General features: G+C 46.5%; 1 protein-coding gene across 15 annotated transcripts in view; it reads right to left on the bottom strand.

Annotated features, from left to right (window-relative positions):
- Nucleotides 1-17212, bottom strand: part of git1 (GIT ArfGAP 1) — a 154415-nt gene that overhangs the window by 23400 nt on the left and 113803 nt on the right. For all 15 annotated transcript variants that reach the window (XM_033046291.1, XM_033046292.1, XM_033046294.1 and 12 more), the window contains 3 exons: nucleotides 14982-15079; nucleotides 6453-6564; nucleotides 3167-3318 (listed from right to left, as the gene is read on the bottom strand). In XM_033046291.1, coding sequence (XP_032902182.1) covers nucleotides 3167-3318; nucleotides 6453-6564; nucleotides 14982-15079 — 362 coding nt within the window. The remainder of the gene's footprint in view (nucleotides 1-3166; nucleotides 3319-6452; nucleotides 6565-14981; nucleotides 15080-17212) is intronic.

Here is a 17212-nt window from a genome sequence, read left to right as displayed (position 1 = left end):
TTAGGCCATTCGGCCCATCGAGTCCACTCCGCCATGCAATCATGGCAGATCTCTGTCTCCGAATCCCATTTTCCTGCCTTATCCCCATCACCCTTCACACCCGTTCTAATCAAGAATTTGTCTATTTGACAATGGGTCGAATGGCCTCATTCTGCTCCTATGATTTATGAAAATGTAATTGCCCCATGTAGGTGCCCTGGTATACAATAGTTCACAGTCAATGGTACCTTGCAACTAAAAAATGCACGGCATGTATACATGGCATATTCACAGAGTGCTTGGAAACAGAGCAGCAGGAAAAACTTGTGATTCTGATCATATATAATATACTTCTTGGTTTCACACAGATAAAAAGAGATAACTTTTTTTTAAACAAAAAATTCTTGAATAAGGTCTACACTGTAGCTTTTGTGGCTGGCTGGCTTAATGGCATTTCACATCCTTCCAAGCATTTATCTCAGACTGTGCAAAAATATGCAATCTATTTTGGGAGCTATTTAAAAAGTCAAGTTCCTGGCTCTGCAGATTCATATTTCTGATCTACTAGATTGGCATTGGACCAAAGAGATAGGGAACAGACTACAGCAGTCCTGAAAGCTGCAACTCCTCTGGAATAGAAGTGGGGAATATACAATCCAACTGTTTATATATAAGAATAGGAAAAATAGCTCAAAGTATGCGGGGCAAATTAATTGGAGATAAAACGACAGTACCAGTGCTCACTCAATCTACTTACTTGTCTGTCCTCATTCTTCAAAGGGCAGCAATTCATGTTCATAAGTGATAGGTGCAGAATTAGGCCATTCGGCCCATCAAGTCACCATCTTCACACTAAAGAAATTTCTCCTCATCTCCTTCCTGGACAAAAGTCCTTTAATTCTGAAGCTGTGAGCTCTACTACAGTGCACATCTGTACGGTGAAGCTTTTTGTTGTTGTTGCATGATAACCAGTCAGCGGAAAAGGCTATACATGATTACAATCGAGCTGCCCACGGTGTACTGATGCAGGATAGAGGTGGGGGCAGCCTGCAGATAGAGGCGTCCCCTGGGGCTACAACGTGAGCTGCCTCACCGGACTGTGCGGTGGGTGAAGGATGGCTCGCTGCTGCATCTTGCCAGACGGGAGTGGGGTCGGCTCTAAACCAGCCGGGGGGTGGATCGGTAAGTCCGTACCTTCTAACCAAAATCAGTGATAAAGGGGCACATTTAAACAAGAGGTCACTGTATTTCTATCGAGGCTCCGGTTACGACAGCAAGTGTTCCCAGCCCTCAGTCGATAACATCCATTAGTTCTCAGAGCAGAATTAGGCCATTCGGCCCATCAAGTCTACTCCGCCATTCAATCATTGATGATCTATCTCTCCCTCCTAACCCCATTCTTCTGACTTCTCCTCATAACACACTCATTCCTTGACTGCTATTCTTGAATTTAAAATAAAGTCTCTAAAAATTAGTATTTATTAAACGGCATAGGAAAGAGTAAATCCATATTCAAACTGAATGGATCAATTGAAGTTTTCTTTAGATACTTTAGTTGGCTTTAGAGAGACAGCATGGAAACAGTTCTGTGTTATTCTACTTACTCATCTACTCCCTACACACTAGGGATAATTGACAGAGGGCCAATTAACCTACAGACACGCACACATTTGGGATGTGGGAGGAAACCCACGCAGTCACAGGGTGAGCGTGCAAACTCCATACAGACAGCTCCAGAGGCCATGATCAAACCCGGATGTATCTCTGGCGCTGTGAGGCAGCAGATCCTCCAGCTGTGCTGCATAGGTGATACATCACTGTTCATAGCAACAGAAATGAATAACAAATTCCAGCTGGTTTCTTCAAGACTTCCCATGCCAATGTGGATTAATGTGTGCATGAAGGGCCTGAGAAAAACCTGGCTTCTTCTCACAACTTCCAAATGTAACAAGTTAGGCGAACAGAGGGCCTGAGCTGCAGGGAGAGGGCGAGTAGGCTGGGTCTCTATTCCTTGGAGCGCAGGAGGATGAGGGGTGATCTTATAGAGGTGTACAAAATCATGAGAGGAATAGATCGGGTAGATGCACAGAGTCTCTTGCCCAGAGTAGGGGAATCGAGGACATTGGTTTAAGGTGAAGGGGAAAAGATTTAATAGGAATCTGAGAGGTAACTTTTTTACACAAAGGGTGGTGGGTGTATGGAACTGGCTGCCAGAGGAGGTAGTTGAGGCAGGTACATGGATAGGACAGGTTTGGAGGGACATGGGCCAAATGCAGGTAGGTGGGACATGTTGGCCAGTGTGGCCAAGTTGGGACGAAGGGCCTGTTTCCACACTGTATCACGCTTTAAGTCCACTCTGCCATTTAATCATGGCTGATCTATCTTTCCCTCTCAACCCCATTCTCCTGCCTTCTCCCCATAACCCCTGACACCCGCACTAATCAGGAATCTGGCAATCTCCACCTTAAAAATATCCAGTGACGGCCTCTACAGCCTTCTGTGGCAATGAATTCCACAGATTCACCACCTTCTACTCAGGAAATTCCTCCTCATCCCCTTTCTAAACGTACTGATGCAGAACCAGCTTCAAAAATGTTACAATTGTTCCCAAAGCAAGAAAAATCTGTGTCTGTGGAATTCTCTGCCTCAGAGGGCGGTGGAGGCAGGTTCTCTGGATGCTTTCAAGAGGGAGCTAGATAGGGCTCTTAAAAATAGCGGAGTCAGGGGATATGGGGAGAAGGCAGGAACGGGGTACTGATTGGGGATGATCAGCCATGATCACATTGAATGGCCGAATGGCCTGCTCCTGCACCTATTGTCTATAAAAACTAAATATTTATAAAGCTATTGTTTAAACTGAAGTTGCCCATCTACTGCCAGTTAGTTTAGTTTAGTTCAGAGGTACTGCGCAGGAACAGGCCCTTCGGCCCACCGAGTCTGCGCCGGCCAGCGATCCCTGCACATTTTTCAACACTATCCTACACACAGTAAGGACAATTTACATTTACATCAAGCCAATTAACCTATAAACATGCACGTCTTTGGAGTGTGGGAGGAAGCCGAAGACCTCAGAGAAAACCCTGCGCAGGTCACGGGGAGAACGTAGTCAGGATGGAACCCGGGTCTCGGGCGCTGTGAGGCAGCAGCTCTACCCGCTGCACCACCGTGCGACACAGTGTGTGCTCACCTTTGCTCGGTTGTTCCGGGACGAGTTTGCGTTGCGGTGTGACTCAGCGTCAGTGTCCTCATCAGATGCTACACTGTCGTAGTCGTGCTGGTCGTCACCAAAATCACTGTCGGCACGCTCACTCTGGTTGCACAGCAGATAATCAATAGTTTCTAAATGAAGAGAGAGTTTACAAGAGGCGAGAGTGTTGAATCGTCTTATACACAGACAATAGAACAATTACATTCTCCCTGGCTGCAGCCTAATGGGCCGGTGAAGACAATAATCCATAACACAATAAATGACTAACCCTTAATACCAGGTAGCCACGATAATGTACAGTCATAGTGTCAGAGACTTACAGCATGGATACAGGCCCTTCAGCCCAACTTGCCCACACGTCCCATCTACACTAGTCCCATCTGCCTGCACTTGGCCCATATCCCTCCAAACCTGTCCTATCCATGTATCTAACTGTTTCTTAAACGTTGCGATAGTCCCAACCTCAACTACCTCCTCTGGCAGCTTGTTCCATACACCCACCACCCGTTGTGTGAAAAAGTTACCCTTCAGATTCCTATTCAATCTTTTCCCCTTCACCTTAAACCTATGTCCTCTGGTCCTGGATTCCCCAACTCTGGGCAAGAGACTCTGTGCATCTACCCGATCTATTGCTCTCGTGATTTTACACAAGAGATTGTTTAATTGTCACATGTACCGACAATGGAACAATGAAATTGTTACGGGCTGCAGTTTAACAGGCTGGTAAAGGCAATAATCAGCAAAAATATAAATGAATAATCGTTTTATTAGGTAGCCATAATAGTGCAACACAGTCCATAGAAGGTCACAGCCGAAGACAGACACAAAATGCAGGAGCAACTCAATGGGACAGGCAGCATCTCCGGAGAGAAGGGGTCGAGCCCCCTCGTTAGATTGATCTGAAGAAGGGTCTCACCCGTACCTTCTCTCCAGACATGCTGCCCGTCCCGTGGAGTTACTCCAGCATTTTGTGCCTATCCTCGGTGTAAACCAACACCTGCAGTTCCTTCCTACACAGAAGACGATAGCTGGTGAGGTTAGTGTTGTGCTTTAGTGTTTTAGAGTCTGATATTACGACCATGTTTAGCTTGGTTTGAAGGAGGTTGGTACTAATCACCCACACATGCAACCATGAGAAGTTGGCGTGGGGTTTTTCTGAAAGTGCAGAGCCAACTCTACCCACAGGGAGAATGGAAAAATTCATCAGTCTGCCCACCCCTCCAGTCTAGCCTCACCAAGCAACCCATTTGAACAGATGTCGGTAACATCACATCTGGAGAGCAGGGTATGTACGCAAGGCACTGACAGTTCCAAGCAGGCCTCTGAAGAAATTAAAAATAACTTTGCAAGAAAAAATAATAATCTGGCCAGAATATGCAGCTGGATTAAAACAAAACCACCAATAACTTTACAAAATAATATTTTATTTTTGTTATCCTTATATGGGAAAAAAAAATTCTGGCAGAAATTGTTTTCCCATATAAGGATAACAAAAATAAAATATTTAAGAAGGAAATGCAGATGCTGGAAAATCGAAGGTAGACAAACGTGCTGGAGAAACTCAGCGGGTGCAGCAGCAGCATCTATGGAGCGAAGGAAATAGGCAACGTTTCAGGCCGAAACCCTTCTTCAGACTATTATATTGTAAAATATTTTACAAAATATTATTTGTAAAGGTATTTGAACAATGTGTAGAAGATAAATGAGAGAAAAGAAAGATTTATATTTAAATTATAAAAGCTATTCAAAGTTGCACTGGGGAACTCGGGGTAAGGTGGGAACAATAACAATGTTTCAAAGTCACCTGGACAGGTACATGGATAGGAAAGATTTAGGAACATAGACAATAGGTGCAGGAGTAGGCCATTCCGCCCTTCGAGCCAGCACCGCCATTCAATATGATCGTGGCTGATCATCCAAAAATCAGTACCCCCCTCCTGCTTTCTCCCCATATCCCTTGATTCCGTTAGCGCTAAGAGCTGAATCTAACTCTCTCTTGAAAACATCCAGTGAATTGGCTTCCACTGCCTTCTGTGGCAGAGAATTCCACAGATTCACAACTCTCTCGGTGAAAATGGTTTTCCTCATCTCAGTCCTAAATGGCCTACCCCTTATTCTTAAGCTGTGACCCCTGGTTCTGGATTCCCCCAACATGTGGTACATTTTTACTACATCTAGCCTGTCCAATCCCTTAATAATTTTATATGTTTCTATAAGATTCCCTCTCATCCTTCTAAACTCCAGTGAATACAAGCCCAGTCTACCCATTCTTTCATCATATATCAGTCTCGCCATCCTGGGAATTAACCTGGAGAACCTACGCTGCACACCCTCAGCATAGGTTTAGAGAGATATGGGCCACATGCAGGCAAATGGGACTAGTTTAGATGGTGTCATAGTGTGGAAACAGGCCCTTCGGCCCAACTTGCCCACACCGACCAACATGACCCATCCACACTACTCCCACCTGTCTGTATTTGGCCCATATCCTCTAACCCTGGTCCTAGCCACGTTCCTGTCTAAATGTTTCTGAAACGTTGCGATAGTCCCTGTCTCAACTACATCCTCTGGCAGCTCGTCCCATACACCCACCTCCCCTTGTGTGAAATATCACCACTCAGGTTCCCATTAAATCTTTCCCCCTTCACCTTAAACCTATGGCTCTCGATTGCAAATTCTCATGTACGTTAACTGCAGTACGTTGGGAAACGAGGGGAACACAGTGATGCTACTGGCTTGTTTATCCACTGTTCTAGCAAAGCTTCTTGACATCTTGACCTCAGAATTAAAGGACATTCCTCGAGGAAGGAGATGAGGAGCAATTTCTTTAGTCAGAGGGTGGTGAATCTGTGGAATTATGAATTATGAGAAGGCTGTGCAAGCGAAGACCATAGATATTTTGAAGGCAGAGATAGATAGATAGATTCTCGATTAGGACGGGTGTCAGGGGTTATGGAAAGAAGGCAGGAGAATGGAGTTAGGAGGAAGAGATAGATCAGCCATGATTGAATGGCGGAGTAGATTTGATGGGCCGAATGGCCTAATTCTGCCCCCATCACTTATGACCCACTAATGATATACAAGAGAATGCAAGCTACTGAACTGCCTATTAGTGTCTTAATGCAATGCTTTACACCATCGGAATTGATTTAAAACTTGTTTTTAATATAGTGTAGGCAATAAAATGAATAATTTTAATAACATTTCAAACCGCAATAGAAGTACAAAGCAGCTCCATAAGTAGAAACTGCTTGATGTTACTCACCGGTTGGGCTGTTTAGTGTCTTTCCATGCTGCCTTCTCTTTGCATCACTAAGAATGTCAATAATCAGGGTTGCAAACTCCCGGGCATTAAACCTGGCCAGTTTTTGCCGACCCTAAAAAAGAAAGAATCACGTTGAAACTGATTAATTTAATCGACGTGTTAACTGGGAGTCTCTCCTCGCCGAGGGTCTGTTCAGACTCTCTCCTCGCTGCGAGTGTCTGGCCACAGTCTGCTGACCCACTTTCAAATAGTTTGTAAACCACACAGTGCCAGCAGCCAATCATTACGGCCATCGCTTCAGCTCAGCTGAGAAAATATGCTGGGCGTGACAAGCACTCAGCCAATGGCGAGCTGCACAATGCCAGCTCTCAAAGCAGGGAGGGGGGGATCAAAATTAAAACATTCGAGAGAAACCACAGAACATGCCAGGGAATAAACTGTTCATTGTTAAAAATAGACCAGATTTTCCTTCATTTACAGTGCACAAGCATAGGCTGGGCTACAGAGGGAGGGAGGGAGGGAGAGGGGGGGAGAGGGGGGGGGGGGAGAGAGAGAGAGAGTGAGTGAGTGTGTGAGTGAGTGAGAGTGAGATAGTGAGTGAGAGTGAGTGAGTGAGTGAGAGAGAGAGAGTGAGAGAGAGAGTGAGTGAGAGTGAGTGAGTGAGTAAGTGAGAGTGAGAGTGAGAGTGAGTGAGTAAGTGAGAGTGAGAGTGAGTGAGGGAGAGTGAGAGTGAGTGAGTGAGAGAGAGTGAGAGAGAGTGAGAGAGAGTGAGAGAGAGAGTGAGTGAGTGAGTGAGAGTGAGAGTGAGAGAGAGTGAGTGAGAGTGAGTGAGTGCATGAGTGAGAGAGAGTGAGAGTGAGTGAGTGAGTGCATGAGTGAGAGAGTGAGAGAGAGAGAGAGAGAGTGAGTGAGAGTGAGTAAGAGCGCAGGGCCACATTTGCCGACCTGCTGCTTCTCATGAGGTTACCCAGAACAAAGCAGCAATGGCACGGCGTTTCTCCTTGCATGAACTTAAGTTATGATCTCAGTTTCAAAACATTCTTTGCAGATGAAAAAAAATCATTCTCACGCAATGGCATTTAGGACAATGAACCGCACAGAATCATGTAAATAAATGCAGTCTAGTCGAGACCTTTGTTTAACACACACACACACACACACACACACACACACACACACACACACACACACACCCACACCCACATCAACACACACACCCACCCACCAACATCAACACACACACCAACATCAACACACACACCAACATCAGAGCTGCCAACATTGTGTGAGAGTTGGGAGTGAGAAATTGCAAGGGAGCTTAGCGACTGAGGGGAGAGGGTGTGGGAGGGGGGTGTTCCCCCTCCCACGGTAGGGAGCTTTCGCATTTTTCAGATTGAAATTGTGCAATCTGGTGCATGCTGTAGTGAGTCTTTTAACTTACACTTGAATGCAACATTTATGCTTTAAATTAGATTAGGTATGAATAAGGTTAGGTTAAATTACATTCCTAATTACATTCCACAGTAGAGCCAGGCTCTGATCAACAGGTGCAGCACATGAATGACTATATTCATGTAATTAAATCAGATTATAATTCATGCTGTTATGCATATATATATATATAGAGAAAAAAACAGAGAAACAAGGCAAGAGTCGGACTTCCATCACTGTTCTGCACAAATAAATCAATCAACCTTACCCTTTGACTATAGAAACAAGATGAAAATAATGCTACATATTCAATCGTATATGGTTCAATGAAATTAATATATATATGTAAAACATATATATGGAAACAGGCCCTTCAGCCTACCAAGTCCACACTGACCAGCAATCTACCATACACCAGTTCCATCCTACACGCCAGGGACAATTTACAGACGCCAATTAACCTACAAACCTGCACTTCTTTCGGATGTGGGTAAAAACGGAATATCCGGAGAAAACCCATGTGGTCATAGGGAGAATGTACAAATTCTGTACAGACAGCACCCGTAGTCAGGACCAAATCTGGGTCTGTGGTGCTGTAAGGCAGTAACTCTACCGCTGTGCCACCCCATTCAATTATTTTTTCTGTAATATATTTATTATGGTGACAGGTCAATAAAGATGAACATATGATTCTGATTTCTGCCCTTAGTTGGATAATACACATGTCCAGTCATTGGATTTTATGGCTGGTTTTCAACATCTTCAGTTTGAATGTCTCGATCTGAAACATCACCCATTCTTTCTCTCCAGTGATGCTGCCTGTCCTGCTGAGTTTTTCTAGTTTTTAGTGTCTATCTTCAGTTTAAACCAGCATCTGCAGTTCCTTCCTACACTCTTTGTTAAGCGAAACAGGTCCTATTCTCATCATATTATTCACCTCAACTAAGTATTTTCTTCACCTCGGTTGCTGCAGAGAATACAATCCCAGTTATCAAATCTTTCTTCAAAGTGAAAAAAAAACTCCAGCCCTGCCAATATGTTCATAAATCGCCCCTGGATCCTCTCCAGAGCAATTGCACCCTTTCTACAATGTGTCATAGTCTTACAGCATGGAAACAGGCCCTTCATCTCAACTTGTTCATGCAGATCAAGATGCCCCATCTAAACTAGTCCCATTATCCGCATTTGGCCCATATCCCTTTAAACCTTGTGTGTGTGAGAGTGCGTGTCTCAGTGAAGCGGCGACAACATCCGGAGTGAGTGGAGACTTGCCGATGCCCGGGGAGCATTTCGCTTCCCCCCTCCGGGAATGCGGGCCAGCCCAGGTGCTCTGTGTCCAGCCGGGGTCCGGGGGAGGTGAGGGTCAGTGACCCGGGGGGCGGGCATCGGAGCGGAGCCTTAGCCCGAGATTCATCCCCGCGACTCCGGAGGCAGCACTCACCCGGTCCACTCCTGGCTCCGGGCCGGGGTCAAAACTCCATGGGGTGTGGACAGAGCGGCCGACGGACATAGAGCCGCCGGAGGTGAGGGTGGGAGGTGTGAGCAGTGCCTCAGGGGGATCGGTGCTGGGACTACATGTCTCACCTATCACGCCATCTGCACGGGAGAAACCAAACCCCCCCCCCCCCCCCCCAAATCATCCCGCGGGCCGGTAGTTTGACCGCCCTGCTTTATACCAATGCCCTCTAGTTCTTGAATCACATATCCCGGGAAAAAGACTATGCATTCACCTTATATATTCCTCTCATGGTTTTTACTCGCCTCCAAAACAATTTTTGCTTTATTTTGAGCGTGAGAAATTTGTGATCAGTGTGAGAGCCTGAGAATTGTGTCAAATGCGTGACTCTCACGCTCAATGCGTGAGAGTTGGCAGCCCTGCCAACACACGCACACACACGTCAGGAGACAGAGGGAGTATCAGTCCCAAGCCTGAAGAAGGGTCTTGACCCAAAACATCACCCATTCCTTCTCTCCAGAGATGCTGCCTGTCCCGCTGAGTTACTAGACCATTTGATGACTGCCAACTCCAGTGACATGGTGCTACTGCTGCTGCCAAGGTCTGACAGGGGATAGCGCTTCACTGATGAATGCCACGTCTGGTGCCAGCTGATCTCCCATGGCCCAACAGAGAGGGGCTGTGTACGTGCATTATCCCATTGGGGCACATGGTTCTGACCAAAGCTGGATGGTTTTTGAAAGATGCTCCAACAAAAAACACAAGAGGTTTTGCGTCTCCGCCTACTTTCTAATTCTGTTTTGCTGCGGCATGTTGTAATCTCTCACTATGGAGATACAGCTCTGAAACAGGCCCTTTGGCCCAGTGAGTCTGTGCCGACCACCAGTCACCCAGTACACTGGCATTATCCTGCACATTAGGTACAATTTACAATAGCCAACTATCCCACAAACCTGTATGTCTTTGGAGTGAGAGGAGAAACCGGAGCACCCGGAGAAAACCCACATGGTCACAGGGAGAATATACAAACTCTGTACAGACAGCACCCCTGGTCAGTATCAAGCCCGGGTCTCTGGCGCTGCAATGCAGCAGCTCTACCGCTGCGCACAATGTGCATTACGTCTGTCTTAAGAAAGGTCCCAATCCAGAACGTCACCAGCTTTTGTGTTTTGGTCATGATTCCAGCAGCTGCAGTTCCTTGTATCTCACCAAGATCATAATTTCAATGTTGAATCCATGATTTGAACATAGAACAATGCAGCACAGGAACAGCCTGCAGCCCACAATATCCACACTGAAATGCCAAGCTAAATTAATTTCATCTGGCTGCAGGTGATCCAAATCTCTCCATATCCCCAAAACCTTTCAAATCCATGTACTTGCCTATGTGTCTTTTAAGATGTTACTTGTGTACCTGTCTCAAGTCCAGCTAAGGCTTACTTGTGAAGGGCATCCAGATATCCCTCTCCATATCCATGTTCCTCTCGGAAACACTTGACCTAAATGTCTAAGGTATTGGTGTATTTATCCACAAGGCCAGTTAAAGTCCATGGGCTGATGGATCTATTGAGGCTAGGCAGCAGAGGTGCTGGCTACTGCTGCTTCATCCAGCACGCAGGAATAACCATGACAGAGATGTCATTCTACACCTCTATTTCTTGCATGTGAACTGGGCGGCACGGTGGGTGTAGCAGTAGAGCTGCTGCCTTACAGCCAGGGACCCCAGTTCGATCCTGACTACAGGTGCTGTCTGTACGGAATTTGTACGTTCGCCCCGTGACTTGCGTGGGTTTTCTGCAAGACCTTCGGTTTCCTCCCACACTCCCAAGACGTACAGGTTTGAAGGTTAATTAGCTTGGTATAAGTGTAAATTATCCCTAGTTTGCAGCCCAGGCCACCCTTGACTCCCACACGGACATTGATTCCTACACATCCTCTGTTCTGGACTTTATAAACTCCACCATCAATAGTGTCACCTCCCTCAAACAGGTGACCATATTCCCGAATCAGAAGCCATGGATGAACAGCGAGGTCAGGCTACTGCTGAAAGCACGGGACACCGCTTTCAGGTCAGGCGATGCTCGAGCCTACAGTTCAGCCAGGGCTAACCTGAAGAGGGGCATCAAGAAGGCCAAGCACTGCCATAAGCTCAGGATTGAGGAGCACTTCAACAACAACTCCGACCCCCGACGCATGTGGCAAGGCATCCAGGCCATCACGGACTACAGACCCTCCAACACCACCCCCACATCCAGCGACGCCTCCTTCCTTGAGGAGCTTAACCACTTCTATGGCCGCTTCGACAGGGACAATCTAGAGACAGCCATCAAGGCTGTGCTACCTGCCGATCACCAACCCCTCACACTCACCCACTACGACGTATTCGTGGCACTGAGTAGGACTAATGCACGTAAAGCTGCTGGCCCTGACGGCATCCCCGGGCGCGTGCTCAGGGCCTGTGCTGCGCAGCTGACAGACGTCTGGACTGACATCTTCAACCTGTCACTTGCCCAAGCAGTTGTCCCCACGTGCCTTAAATCCACCTCCATCGTGCCAGTGCCAAAACACTCCACTGCGGCAAGCCTCAACGACTTCCGCCCAGTTGCACTTACCCCCATCATCACCAAGTGCTTCGAGAGGCTGGTCCTGGCACACCTCAAAAGCTGCCTACCCCCCACACTGGATCCCTATCAGTTTGCCTACCGCAAGAACAGGAGTACGGAGGATGCCATCTCAACGGCACTTCACTCCGCCCTCTCCCACCTCGACAACAGAGACACTTACGTAAGAATGCTGTTCATCGATTACAGCTCAGCATTCAACACCATTATACCATCAAAACTGATCACCAAACTCGGTAACCTGGGCATCGACCCCTCCCTCTGCAACTGGATACTGGACTTTCTAACCAACAGACCCCAGTCTGTTAGGTTAGACAAGCACACCTCTTCAACCCTCACCCTGAACACCGGCGTTCCACAGGGCTGTGTGCTGAGCCCCCTCCTCTACTCCCTCTTCACCTATGACTGCACACCTGTACATGGTACTAACACCATCATCAAGTATGCAGATGATACAACGGTGATTGGCCTCATCAGCAACAACGATGAGTCGGCCTACAGGGAGGAGGTCCAGCACTTAGCAGCATGGTGCGCTGACAACAACCTGGCCCTTAACTCCAAGAAGACCAAGGAGCTCATTGTAGACTTCAGGAAGTCCAGGGGCGGCACGCACACCCCCATCCACATTAACGGGACGGAGGTGGAACGTGTTTCTAGCTTCAGGTTCCTGGGAGTCAACATCTCCGATGACCTCTCTTGGACCCACAATACCTCAACTCTGATCAAGAAGGCTCACCAGCGTCTCTTCTTCCTGAGGAGACTGAAGAAGGTCCATCTGTCTCCTCAGATCCTGGTGAACTTCTACCGCTGCACCATCGAGAGCATCCTTACCAACTGCATCACAGTATGGTATGGCAACTGCTCTGTCTCCTTACCGGAAGGCATTGCAGAGGGTGGTGAAAATTGCCCAACGCATCACCGGTTCCTCGCTCCCCTCCATTGAGTCTGTCCAAAGCAAGCGTTATCTGCGGAGGGCGCTCAGCATCGCCAAGGACTGCTCTCACCCCAACCATGGACTGTTTACCCTCCTACCATCCGGGAGGCGCTACAGGTCTCTCCGTTGCCGAACCAGCAGGTCCAGGAACAGCTTCTTCCCGGCGGCTGTCACTCTACTCAACAACGTACCTCGGTGACTGCCAATCACCCCCCCACCCCCCGGACACTTATTATCACTTATTATTATTTATTTAAATCATTTGCTATGTCGCTCTTCCAGGGAGATGCTAAATGCATTTCGTTGTCTCTGTACTGTACACTGACAATGACAATTAAAATTGAATCTGAATCTGAATCTAGTGTGTGCAGGGTAGCGTTAATGTGCGTGGAGATGGCTGGTCGGTGCGGACATGGTGGGCCGAAGGACCTGTTTCCGAGCCGATTCTCTAAAGTGTAAAGTAAAGTGTGAAGTCGCCTCCGTTTGAGGAAGGGACTAGGGAACTGCCTCCAGCGCTGTATCTCTAATCTAAACTCAAAAAATAAACAAAAACAAAATATTGACGCAGTCAGTAAGATGGCGTCACATCAAGGAAGATTTTCAATAGTGTTCACAGCAAAATGCATTCTTGATTTAACATCGTATTCCACCACTCTCCTTGAGAAAGAGGTCTGTTTCAGTCTTAACCCCCCCCCCCCACCCCCAAGACTCTCAGCACATTGAAGATTAGAAACTTGGAGCAGGAGATGCAACAACTAAAGGGGTCTTTCAGTCTTTAGCCACTCAATCTGCAGCTTATTTTGCATAGCAGTGAAGCATAGACATGTCCTCACACACTTGCAGGCTTTGTGTTTCTCCTGATACTGTACCAAGTTCTGCTTTAAGTGTCCCCGAGCCAAGTTTGTGTGTTTTTGGAAGGATAACATCTGCATATTTCTGGAGTTATGTGGGAACTGAAGAGACAAGACCTCATGCTTTGAATTTTTGTGGCAAAGACAGGCGGTCTATGATTCGGACACAGCATTATTAATTTGTTTCAATCCTTCTGCAGAAACTATGGGCCAAACAGACATTTTCTCACAGCCTCCTTCCTGCAATTAACTGAGCAGTAAGTTGTACATTTAGATATCAGTATAACATGCAAGTTTATATACAGGTGCTAAACAAATAGATGCCAGACTTGGGGAACGGCTAAAAGTTAAAGGCACACAGCACAGACTTAATAGGGTAAATAAGATGCTCTACAAAGTCAGTACACTAGCATTATCCTACACAGTGGGGACAATTTACTACCTTACCGTACAGTACAGCACAGGAACAGCCCCTTCAGCCCACAATGTCTGTGCTGAACATGATGCCAGATCAACCCTTACCCTTATTCCTCCATTGTCTATGTATACATGTACTTATCCAAGTCTGTCAATGACACAATCGTAATTGCCACCACCACCGCCAGCAGTGCAAAGGATCGTGCTAGTGTGCAGGGTTCTTTGGCCAGCACAGGCTGGGTGGGCCGAAGGGCCTGTTTCCACACTGTTTCTCTAAAGTCTAAAGTGACAGGGAGAAGGCAGGAGAATGGGGTTGAGGGGAAAAAATAGATCAGCCACGATTGAATGAAGAGTAGACTCGATGGGCTGAATGTCTTAATTCTGCTCCTGTGTTACGGCCCTTTCCTCCTTTAGATTCATTATTTATTCAAAATACAATATTTATACAATAGACCAGAGGTTATAGCTTCAGAATAAAAGGATGTTCCTTGAGGAAGGAGATGAGGGGGGATTTCTTTAGTTAGAGGGTGAATCTGTGGAACTCATTGCCACAGACGGCTGTGGAGGCCAAGTTAATGGATATTGTTAAGGCAGAGATAAATAAGATTCTTGATTAGTACGGGTGTCAGGCGGTATGGGGAGAAGGCAGGAGAATGGGGTTAGGAGGGACAGATAGATCAGCCATTGTTGAATGGCGGAGTAGACTTGACCTAATTCTGCTCCTATCACTTAAACATAAGTAACCAAATATCTTCATACATCTAAATAGGGTACAGACAAGCAAACACAGTTAAATGAGAATGCTGTATTTGCACATACCTGGTTCCTGGTGGCAGAATATTCGGGATTAACTGGGAGAAAGGGCACAGCACTGCGCTCAGTCACTAAGGTGCTGTGGTTCTGGGTGGCCAGCCACACTGCAAACACAGTGACAAGACCACGTTAGTCAACAACATTACTGCTAGAATACCACTGTCACAGCTTCTGTTCAACGTGAGCATTTAGACTGTACCAGAGAAAATGACATCAAAAATAACATTATTTTTTATCATGTTGAAGAAGGAACTGCAGATGCTGGAAAATTGAAGGTAGACAAAAATGCTGGAGAAACTCAGCGGCTGAGGCAGCATCTATGGAGCGAAGGAATAGGCGACGTTTCGGGTCGAGAGTTATTCTGACACCACAGCCTGACCCAAGAGACAATTCATATGTCAACACCTGGATGGAGTCCACATTACTAGGTGATTTAAAAAAAAAAACACATGATAATAAAACGGAACAGTTTTGGTCCAACAGGAAGCAGCAACACATTTTATTCAACATGGAGAGGATGCTTCAAAGATCAGGTGAAAGATCGCTACAAAGTGCTGTACTAACTCAGCGGGTTAGCCAGCATCTCTGGAAAACGTGGATACGTGACGTTTCATAAGTGATAGGAGCAGAATTAGGCCATTCGGCCCATCAAATCTACTCCGTCATTCAATCATGGCTGATCTGTCTTTTCTCTCAACTCCATTGTCCTGCCTTTGTCCATAACCCCCAGCACCAGTATGACAATAAAACACTAATGACTAGAATCTTGTCATGACCTGTACCAAGCAAGAAGATCCCATTACTTGGCCTCCACTGCCATCTGTGGCAATGAAATCCACAGATTAGGAAATCAAACAAGATTTGAAAGTGAAAGCATCGGCTTTTGTAAACAGCGGGGGAAGAATTTAACCGAGAGCTTAAGGATAAAGGTTTGCTTCAATATTGAATGAGTGATTTCAAGCAGCTTGAGGTGTGGTTCAGAAAACATAATGCCAAGACAAGGGGTTTATTATGTATTAGAGATCTTGGTTAAATGAATGGGGCTCTGGGAAGTGTTGTAGAGCAGAGGGATCGAGGAGTAACTACATTCCTCCTCATCTCCTTCCTAAAGGAACGTCCTTTTATTCTGAGGCTGTGCCCTCTGGTCCAAGACTCTCCCACTAGTGGAAACATTCTCTCCACATCCACTCTGTCCAGGCCTTTAACTATTCGGTAAGTTTCAATGAGGCCCCCCCCTCATCCTCCTAAACTCGGGTCAGGACCCGTCTTCAGGCTGGTTTGTTGGGAGGAGGAACTGGAAGCAAGATCGAGACAAATCAGAGTCAGGGGATATGGGGAGAAGGCAGGAATGGGGTACTGATTGGGAATGATCAGCCATGATCACATTGAATGGCGGTGCTGGCTCGAAGGGCCGAATGCTCTACACCTGCACCTATTGTCTATTGGCACCATTGACATCAGGCAGGGTAGTTCCAATAGGCTGTTTGTTGGCCAGGGAAACTGTATTATGCCAATAGTTTTAACAATGCAGTCAATTGCAAGGACTGGATGACTGGAAACACAGACGCACTTGGTCCAATTTTCATACGAGTGGTGAGATGACAGTGATTCAATCCAAGAATGTGTGTCGACAGGTCATTTGACCAGGAGACAAACATTCATATCCACTTCAGCATTTTCTCTGTAACTATAATGCTACAATTCCGTAACCCTATATTCTGCTCTCTGCTATTTGTCTTTGTAAGCGACCTGTTGACTTGATAGTACTCATGTACAGTACGATGTAGAAACCAAGAACTGCAGACACTTATTTATACCAAAGATAGACACAAAGTGCTTGAGTAACTCAGCGGCTCAGGCAGTATCTCAGGAGGACAAAGATGGGTGATGTTTTGGGTCGGGACACCTCTTCAGAGTGATTGTCGGGGGGAGGAACTGGAAGTAAGACCAGCACAAATTATTACATTTTGTCTGAAGTCTGAAGATTGAGAGTCCCAACCCGAAACATCCCCCACCCTGTTTCCACCAGAGATGTTGCCTGACCCGCTGAGTTACTCCAGCGTTTGATGTCTACCTACAGTATGATTTAACTGGATGTTACACAAACAAAGGTGTTTCACTAGGTAGACAAAAGTGCTGGAGAAACTCAGCGGGTGCGGCAGCATCTACGGAGCGAAGGAAATAGGCAACGTTTCGGGCCGAAACCCTTCTTCAAACCTTTCTTCAGAGGTGTTTCA

The sequence above is a fragment of the Amblyraja radiata genome, chromosome 28 (genome assembly GCF_010909765.2).
Source record: "Amblyraja radiata isolate CabotCenter1 chromosome 28, sAmbRad1.1.pri, whole genome shotgun sequence".
NCBI lineage: Eukaryota > Metazoa > Chordata > Chondrichthyes > Rajiformes > Rajidae > Amblyraja > Amblyraja radiata.
This window is presented reverse-complemented; position numbering and strand designations above follow the sequence as displayed.